The sequence below is a fragment of the Abrus precatorius genome, unplaced genomic scaffold (assembly GCF_003935025.1).
Source record: "Abrus precatorius isolate BTA unplaced genomic scaffold, Abrus_2018 Scaffold1, whole genome shotgun sequence".
Taxonomy (NCBI): Eukaryota; Viridiplantae; Streptophyta; class Magnoliopsida; order Fabales; family Fabaceae; genus Abrus; species Abrus precatorius.
In genome coordinates, this window is record NW_020874291.1 from 3,402,422 (window position 1) to 3,412,915 (window position 10,494).

The 10,494-nt window shown below is 27.0% G+C and overlaps 1 protein-coding gene across 1 annotated transcript; it reads right to left on the minus strand.

Annotated features, from left to right (window-relative positions):
* Window positions 1-3,075: 3,075 nt before the first annotated feature.
* LOC113858062 (endoglucanase 11-like) lies at window positions 3,076-7,995 on the minus strand. The gene is made up of 5 exons (XM_027490497.1): window positions 7,750-7,995; window positions 7,453-7,665; window positions 7,177-7,377; window positions 6,326-6,580; window positions 3,076-3,738 (listed from the first exon to the last, which is right to left on the minus strand). Exons 1-5 carry the CDS (start codon window positions 7,993-7,995, stop codon window positions 3,076-3,078), a joined length of 1,578 nt encoding a protein of 525 aa, XP_027346298.1.
* Window positions 7,996-10,494: the final 2,499 nt, after the last annotated feature.

A 10,494-nucleotide genomic window follows, 5' to 3' on the forward strand; every position in this document is an offset into this window, starting at 1 on the left:
CTAAGGGAGAGCACAAATGTTAATAGCTTAAATCAACCAATTAAAATGACATGGGATGAGAAGGGGGTTAGTGATCCATGGGTGAATTGATAAAGAAGGCCATATATTGTTTTAAAAAAATATCATGGACTAAAATTAAAAAAAAATAAATCTTTTAAAATTTTCACAATAAAAAATATATTTAAACTTTAATTATAATATTTACTCAAACAATAAAATATATATATATATATATATATATATATTTACTATTGAATAAGAAATTAAATAATGAGGCTAAAAAAATTCAACTTTTCTTCTTTAGATGAAGAAATGTTACTATTTGCTTTAATTTTTCATTTGTCAATTATTACCACAGAATGTGCTTTTGTCAGCGATGAAAGTTATTAAAAGAAATTATACAATATGATGAAAAATAATTTTCTTACTAATAATATAATTTTTTATATTGAGAATGATATTATTAACAATATTAACAATAAATATGCTGTATGTCAAACATTATATCAATTGTAAATTTATTAAAACAATTTATATTGTTAACTCTAGTTTCTAAAATTAAATTATTTAATAATTTTTTATGAAATGCAAGATTATTAATTCAATTATTAGTTTAATATTCTTATAAGTATATTAATTTTATAAGATTTTGAGAAAAAATAAAAATAATAGACAATTTATCGCATTACTTTATTTTAACGAATAATATATTTTTAAACTAAAGTAAACATCAAATTTTGAATAGCATCCAACAAATATTTAAATTATGAAAAATTTAATATACATAATTATAAATATTGATATAATATGATTCATGAAAAAGTCAATTTTACTTTGTATAAAAATTTATTAAATGAATTAATGAAGGTTGGTTTAAGTGACAAGTGGTTCGGTAATCTTTAAACAAGGTCTTGTGTTCGAGTCCTTATGTATCCAAAAAATCTCCAGTAGTAGACTCACTCATTATTTATACATAAAATGGTCAAATTTAAACATTTATACATCTTAATAATTTTTTTATAAAATATAAGATTAACTAATTTAATTTTAAATTATTTTATATTATCTTCGTAATCATGAATATTGAATTTAAAAAGTAACATTAACTAAATTTGTTAAGTTAGTTATTATCAAAATACTTAAAATTATTTATTTAAAAAAATTTAATGTGTTAAAAAAATAAATACAACAACATTATAATGAAAATCATAGACATGTAATATTTAATATTGTAAAATTTATGAACATAGAAAAGTACCTTAAGAACGTAGAAAAAATTGATGAATATTTACAAATTAAAATTTTAAATCATCTTAGTTTGATAAAATATATTTTTAAAGTGAAAAAACCTAATTTGATATTGAATTGATATTTTTAAAATACATTTTATACTTAAAAATAGTTTTTAATTAATTTTAAATAAAATAATTTAATAAAAATGATAAACAAAACATGTCTATTTTATTAACAAATAGTATAATATTTATTAATTACTCTCTAAAAAAAGTGTTTATTTATTTATTTATTTATAAAAAATTATTATAGGAACATCACATATATAATAAATGTTTTTAAAGTTACAAGACACAAAATTTCTAAAAATAAGTTAGCTAAATTTGTTAAGTTATTTATGATGTAAATGCTCAAAATTATTTATTTAAATAAAATTTTATGTGTTAAAAAATAAATGCAACACTATTATAATAAAAATTATAAACACATAATACTTAATATTGTAAAATTCATGAATGCAGAAAAGTAATTATGAACTTAATAAAAATTAATAAATATTTACAAATTTAAATTTTAGTCCATTTTAATTTGATAAAAAAATTTAATTTGATAAAAAAATTTAATTTTTAAAATATTTTTTATATTTAAAATATAATTTTTAACTAATTTTAAATAAAATAATTTAATAAAAAATTATAAACAAAGGCATGTGAATTTTACTATAAAAATAGTATAATATTTATTAATTATTTTCCAAAACAGTGAATTGACCGCCTCTAACTCTAACTTTTAACTCACTTATTTCTTTTTACAGATTAAGACTTAAGGTCAATGTGAGTCACTACATATAGGACTTGAAAAATTTTACATAAAAAAAAATCTTTATTTTATTTTGTCTCTGGTTAAACATTATTTACCCCTCACACTAAAATAATATCTTTATTCAAATGCACTTCTCTTATTGGACATGTATCTTATTTACTTTGAGATTTGATTACTTAGAAACAAATCAAGCCATCGTGTTTAAGAAAATAAAGCTTTATCAATATTTATTTATTTTTATTCACAAGACTAAAACTAAGAATACTTGAATAAAATTAATCAACTTAATCAACTAAGACCAATCAATGACTCCATCATTAATCCCATTTTCATACATAATGGCACGTCAATTAAATTAGGGTTGAATTCACAATAATAATAAAATATGCTTTAAATTTATGTAATATATTAAATAATAAATTAGTATAAGATTATTAAAAAAAATAAGTTATATAGCACAAAAAAAAGTTAAGTAAAAATTTAAATTAGTATAAAAAATTATATTACATATTACATGCACAAATAAAAGTAACTGAAGAAACTAATTTTCTATATTAGTTCTTATTCAATTTTAACCGATTTTTAATTAATCTTTCACACGATCAATTTTTAAATTGTCCTCAATACAATTTTAATAATAGGAGTCTTATTAAGCATGGTCTAATGATATTAATTAAAAAATTAAAAATTCATTAAAATATTCTAAAAATTATAAAAATAAGCAAATTTTTATATTTTTAATGAAGCATTTTTTTTTATTTTTAATCTCTTAACTAGAGCACTAAAGACACTGAAGAGGATGTTGATTTCATTACGTTGGCTGGTACAAATGAATAAGAAATTGGATAAACAATAACTTACTGTACTATCAACAATTATCAAAAGATTTGTTTATAAAGAAAATACATTTGAGGCCATAACTGGCACATTTCAGTTAACCAAAACATCACTGAATACGAAGAAAAAGCTATAAAAAAGAAAAATCACCTTTTGGCAAAAATATACTATTATTCTTAATATTTAAAAGGAAGCAGCCAATGGTGAATCAGAAAGATGAACCAACCTTTTCTTGTCTGTTTGCAAGAGTTTTGCAAACACAGCAACTAATGGTGCAGTGTTATATGTGCAAGCCTCAGTCTGCATATAATTGTTCCTTTGATCCTCAAAATTGTCCTGTAAATCAGGCCCTCCAACCAAAGCCCCAACCAGAATGTTAGGATTTGGTTGCTGGGTGTTGTACCAATTATCATACCCTTGTGTGCACCCTATGAACCCTTTATTCTCTCTATATGACACAATGGATGCCCCTCTATGATGCACCCTTTTGGGGTATCTATGCCCATACCCCACCAAGTAGCTTATGTTATGTGGGTTTAAGCCCAAAATGTAATCAACTTGTGACTTAGCAAAATTGAGAATCTCTTCATGGGTCACTATCTCACCATGGCAATTGAGCTTTCGATTCTCGGTTTGGAGTAAGTCAGAATACACTGTGAGCACAAATGCTGCTGTTGAAACGTATTGCATGTTGTTCCATTCTCTTACATAGAGTAATCCTGCTGGTGTTCGTTGCACATTACTTCCATTGTTTTTGTTGAGACATGAACATATGTAGTACTCTGCTTTTGATCTGTATTTTTCAAGTATATCAGCATGCTTCTTGTGTTTTTCTTTCATCAAAAACTGCAAAAGATACAACTGTGTTACAATCACAAATAATTAGTAAAACAGCTCTACCATATGTAGTATATAGATCATAACCTTTCTTATTTACTTTTCTTTTTTGTTTGTTGCTGTTAGTTTAACTCTAAATTTTTCTTTTCTCTTTAGATATTCTAACACAACTTCTGCTCATTCCTACAATAATTAGTAAACTCAGGCTTGTCTTGTTAGCTATTTAATATTTTAGGGGGTGTTTGAAAATCTTATACAGAGCTTCTAAAATTATAGTTTACAACGTCCATAAGCTTTTTTGGTAAAACTCATCAAAATAAGTTTATTCTAAGAAGTTTCATGATTAAACTCATGCCATAATCCCTCAAGTAAAAAGAGTTTATTAAAAAGCTAAAACACACCCTTAGTACTAAACCTTTAGGGTCAATTTCTTTGAGTTTAGTTTTCATGAAATAGTATTTAATTTGTTTGATTGAAAAACAAGTTCTAAAAAAATTATAATAATTATGTAAGTATTTTCGAAACAAGCATAAACTTAAAAAAAAAAATTCTTCTTAAGATTAAAACTAGTAATTTCTGAAAAGAAAAAAATACGATTACAAAATTATATTTTTATGTTTAAACAATAAGACACTAAATCATTTTCTTCTTTTATTTATTGATCATATTTTCATCATTTACATAACCATTAAAAAAAACAAATATTGTGATCACTTTACAATTTCAACAATATCATAGCAGAAACAGTAATAACAACCGCAGGAACCTAAAAATTATCTTAGACCCAAAATATTGAATGACCCATCTCATAAAACAAAAATATTTCCACCAATAAAAGATCAATATCTTCATAAAGCTATATATTGGACTCACTAACCACACACTTTATATCATATGATCCCATTTAGCTAGCTACAGTATTACACACTAACAATAATGTTTTGATAGGCACGTTAGTCAGACAAAAACATAAAGGGTGGGTCAAGGTAAGGCATGTGAACCATGTGTAGTGCTGATGTTTCCATCCACCATCAATCATTGTGCATTACTATTTACTAGCAAGGTTATGTATGAACTTTGGCACTTCCTACTTCTTAACATGCATATATAGCCTTTGAGCAAATAAGGTAAAGTAAATCCAGTGGACACTCCAACTCTATCCAAGTCTCCAAAACATGCAGTTTTGGCTGTCCAACTGATTTCTGGAAGAAAACAAATGAAGTATGCTTTCCCTGCCCACTGCTATGAAAGTGGGGCACACAACTGCAATCTATTCCCACATGAGTTGAAGGGTTGAGACCATATCAATCAAATATTCAATCAGTGCATTCCATTATTACCTTTTTTGACAGCCTATGCACATATATAGGTGAAATCTACATATGACATTATTGTATTACCTACCTTTATTTCTCAACAAACAAGTTTCATTTCTCTAGGATGCAGGGTATACTTTAGGAAGAAGGTATGGTATAAAGTGATGATAATAACTAATTTATAATAATAATTAAATTTATAATGATATATATAATTAATAAAGAAGATAAAATTTTAATTACTAATTTTTCAACTATCAATTAATTATCATTTTAAACTTTTAATTCTATTATTAGAATAATTAAGAATTTAATATCATATGCAGCACTTTATATAATATTTTTTATAACTTTAAATGTACAAAATAAAACAGATAACTAAAAGTCCGCCCCCCCCCCCCCCAAAAAAAAAAGAAAAAAGAAAAACAAATTGAGCAAAAATTGTTTTTGTTATACTTTACAAAGCATATCCCCATACTTTAGTGAAAGGAAATCCAAATCCAGAAATAAAGTGATAGATAACTGAGATGGTGTTGCAACATAGTACAATCCCTGTTCACAGCACAGAAAGTTAACTTGTGGCATAACCATGAGGCTCATCAGTGCCAACTTTAATTGTGGGGTGATAGACTGCATAAGCTGCACATGGCATTGCAATTGCACACACTTCAAATTTTCAACTCTCAGAAAATCTAGGTTAAAATATTGCCTACTCGATTGATTACTTTTAAAAGTAAAGTAAAAGTAACAAGAATTAATCGTCAACCCATCATTTCAATTTTGAAATCAGGTTAGACAGAAAAGCGAAATGCAAACAATGTTAAAGAAATAGAAAACAAGAAACATGTTTGAAAAACAAATAAAAGGAAAAAGCGCTATGGACAATTTTTGTTTGATCTATTTCAATGCTTATTGAGAAACGAGAAACGAGACAAGAAAAGAGTGATTGAAGGAAACTTTTTGGCACAATATTTTGTGAGTAGAACAATGTTATTCATATATTTTATTTCTACAAGAGTGTTGAACCATATTTTTAACACACTCTTTGGTTAAAATTTATTAAAAATTAAAAAAACTTATTATATAATAAAAAGTTATTATATTCAAATACTTACATTCAGTCTTAAAGATTAAAATTAAAAGAATCCATATTTAAAATGTATTTTTAAGTAACATGTATAAAAATGACAAAAGGGAATAAGTTAAACATAAAAAAGATATATAATGTTGAATCTTTTATAGTGAAACAGTGGAACTGAAATTTTTATTATAGTTTTTACCTTTGAGGCCAAGACTTGGAGGCCAGCATATTTAACATCCCAGCTAAACTCTGTGATGGCCCAACCAATGCCCCCAAAGGTATGAGCTTTGGAAATAACGTAGTGAAAATACTCTTTCTTGTCGGTGGCTTTGTACAACCACATGGCTGCCCACAACAACTCATCCATGTATCCACTCACCGACGCATAGTAGTTCTTCACTGCTCCAACACTCCCATCATATTTTCCTCTGTACTTCTCCCCAAACTCAAATAACTGCTTTGTACACACACCAAATATTGCTTTCAATTAATAAACGAAAACTCAAAAATCTACATATGCACAACTACTTTATATCCAGCAACATTGTTATTTTTCTAATAAATGTCTAGTTTTTACCACTTTTCATATCCCACTATTGTTTTTAAAGTCAGATGACTGATTTTTTGGTTAGATTGTGTTTAAATTTTTTTCTGCATATTTAAGGACCATTTAGAAAAATATACTTTTTTTATAACTTTTATAACTTATTTAAAAAATTCATAATTAAATTTATATAATTCTTTTGATGAGCCTTCCTATACTGTGAATAATTTCATTTAAATATATAAGTTATTAAGTTATTTTAATTGATTAAATACTTAAGATATTCATTCAAACATATCATAAGTCTTGCATCCTTTACTGATCACTCAAACCTAAATGTACTTGACATGGAGACTGTCAAACTTCCTTAGTTTTTGCATCCTATACTGGTCTCAAACTTTAATGTACATGACATGGAAACATTACTATGGTTCCTATTTAAAAGTAACCCACTAAGAACAAGTACTAGATGGTGAATAGCCAAAATTAAGCACACTAGAGTTTACCTGCTGAGCATGGTGTAGAAGCAGGTGAGAGTAATGTGGGTTAGTGTTCCTGAAGAGAATGGAGGCAGCTGCCATAGCTGCAGCGGTTTCTCCAGCCAGATCTGAACCTGGATTTTCCTCATCAATCTTAAATGCTTGTCTTGAAGTTGTCATGTCCTCAGGGCGTTGCCAACAGTAATGGTCAGTGTCTCCATCACCCACCTAAGTGGAAGACAAAACTTTGAGGATTTTTCTTAATTGTATGAATGTCACTAGGAAAAGCAGGTAACTAACTACCTCTGCCCACAACACATGTGGACTAGTGTGAGCTTTGATGAAGTAATCAGTTCCCCATTTTATTGCTTCCATTGTGTGTTCTAGTTCACCAGCATCCTCAATTTGTTGCCGAAACTCTATGGCACCCCATGATAGCATAGTCACTGTAAATGCCATTGGTAATCCAAACTTCACATGATCACCTGCATCATAGTACCCTCCAACCAAGTCCACCTGTCTCGAAACCCAAAATTAAAATATAGTGTTCAACATTTATCAACTCAAACGCTCTCATGTAAGAAATTTGGATTCACTCACCCCTTGTTCGAGACCATCTATGAGACCAGAATGGTCACGCCATGAGACACGCTGGTTATATGGTAGTCTCCCAGAGCGTTGCGCTTCAAAGTAAAGTAGGCTCTTTGAGAGTGCATCAGCATAATCAAAGGCTTGAGACACAGATTTTGTGAAAAGGGTAAAGAAGAATATGAAGAGAAAAAGGTAACAATGTTGTACAAATCTTTGACGTTTGAAACCTCCAAAATGGTGTCTCTCTTTCTCCATTGTCCCTTCCCTCCTAAACAAAAACTCTTTAGGAGTGAAGGGAATTGGAAAAAGTGAGGCCACACTTCAAGACACCACGGTTCAGCAGTGATTTGAATTGTCTTCGAATTTTGAAAAGTGAAAACCTTGTGTTGTGCCTATGGTCTGATAGCTTAGGAGAGTCTCAGTAGAGAATGTGAAACGCAAGACCACTTTGTATTTCTTCCAGCGAGCTTGAATTTTCAAATGCTTATGAGTTATGATGATATTGATGTGTCACATTTGAAAAATAAGGAAAATGCACACTGCTACGTGGAAGAATTACTCCACTGGGATTTCAAAGATGCCATTCCCTCTCTATTTATTGCAAGGAACAACGGTTGTTCAAAATGTCTAGTGTCTTGCAACTTTGTCGGATACCTATTGTTATACACTTTTACGAAATACGAATACTTCTGCTATACCGTCAAATCCTATATATCAGAGTTTATTTAACTTTCTAAACAAGAAAAAAAAAATGTATGATTATTTAGGATGGATTTACCTTTGTAGTTACCTTGGAATTATTGGAAGCAGAACAAAGCTTTCTACATGCTTTATGTTTGGAAGTATTTAGGTAAAAAGAGAAAAAAAAATTACACAAATTTACCGTGGTTTGATACTTTTTATTTTACATCAATAAACTCCTAAAATATTTTTTTTAATTTATAATTTTTTATCAATAAAATTATAAAGTCAAAGGACTATATGTTATTTCAGTGAATAAACGTAAAATAAATTCTTCTATTTATAATATTTTTTTATAAATTTTTCAATGTGAAACTTATATGAATAGTCTAACAACACAAATTTTCTCTTATCTTTCTCTTTATCTAAAGTCTCACAATTTTTCACTTTGTTAATAACCTTTTTTTTTTCTATGTGTATAATTCATTAACTAATATATTTTCACTTCAAATTATAAAAAAAATAATTTTTTTTTTGTTTCCCTTTTATTTTTTTTCATCTTTATCCAAAATCTTCTTTTAACATGATTAGACACAGATCTAATAATACCATGAAGAGAGAGAAAAGTTATCTCTGTTTTATTTCTAGAAGCATCTAAATTAAAAACAAAAAACAAAAGTAAAATTTACAACTTAATGTGATTTGACATTTTTTTTTTGTCTATGTCCACAAATTATTAATATAATTTTATTTTTATCAAATAAATTTACAAACTTCTCATCAAAAATTTTTGGACAAACAAAATTAAAAACTCTCGTCTTTATAATTTTGTGACAGAAATTTGCAAACTCCTATTTGACACACAACTAACTACCAAAGCTCCAAGTACACCTATTTTATTATGGGAAGTATAAAATAAAATCTTGTATTTATAATATTTTTTGTCTTTTACTTCTTCATATTTTTCAATATAAAACTTGGATGAATAGCATAATAAAAAATGTATTTATCAACATTCCTATAGTATTTGTAGTGAACCAATGGTAAACATTAAGAAAATATTTTATTTTTATAAGATTACATATAATTTTTGGTTTAAATACAATTTTTTTTTTGTCTTTATATACATGACAATAATTTTTTATTTGGTTTTTAGATGAAAAAAGTTTATAGATTCATCCTTTTATAAAAAAAAAAGTATTTTCATTTTAAGCCATGCCATGAAAAGATGTTATAAGTGGCAAATGAAATTCCAACACCAAAAATATGATTACTTGAAGACATAAAAGACAACCTAGGCAAAGTTATATCTTGCAATTGTGTGCAATCTTACAATGACATCTTCTTCAAACACAAGTAAGAATATCTAAGCATATAATTCTTCAATTTAAATTACTATGACTCCATATAATGTATAAATAGTTTGCATTATTTTGATGGTTTTTAGTTAATAAAAAGATCAATTTGTCATTAAAAATATTTAAATTTTGTTTGTTTGGTCTTGCAACAAATATGAAAAAGTTTGGTTAACACCTGCAAGGGAAGAGTGTGATAATATCAATGAGACAAATTCTAAGGAAAATAATGATGAAAGGACCATAACATGACAAAGAACCTATAAACATATTTGTTGAGAAGAAAATACTAGAATAGATATGAGAATAATGAATGTCAAGTTTGGCAAGAAAAATAAAAAGTTGATAGAAAAGTCTAAAGAAAAAGGTAAGTTATGCACAAAATCAAGGAAAAGACATGATAAAGAAAGAAGTGATGGTTATGAAACATAAGAGTAAAGACTAGAATAAAAGGATAAAATTTAAAGTGTAAAATTATCTTAAATAGTTTCAAGTGGACTTATAAGAAAGAACTTGTTTATGCAAGTTATGGAGACTTAAAAGAATTTCATGTATGTAATATGCATTCTATCATATCCAACACTTCAATTTCAACATTATTATCTAGTCTATTTTTATTTTTATTTAACAAGCATGCAGTTGTAGCCATATTTTCCAACAATTAAGATCATATGCAATTTTTTGATAAATGATATTATACACTTGTGCGAAATGCTAC

Coding starts and splice junctions, on each gene's coding strand:
- LOC113858062 (XM_027490497.1), bottom strand. CDS start 7,995: ATGGAGAAAGAGAGACACCATTTTGGAGGTTTCAAACGTCAAAGATTT. Junction 7,378..7,452: donor CACATGTGTTGTGGGCAGAG/GTAGTTAGTTAC, acceptor TCTTCCACTTAG/GTGGGTGATGGAGACACTGA. Junction 3,739..6,325: donor TCCAAGTCTTGGCCTCAAAG/GTAAAAACTATA, acceptor TATCTTTTGCAG/TTTTTGATGAAAGAAAAACA.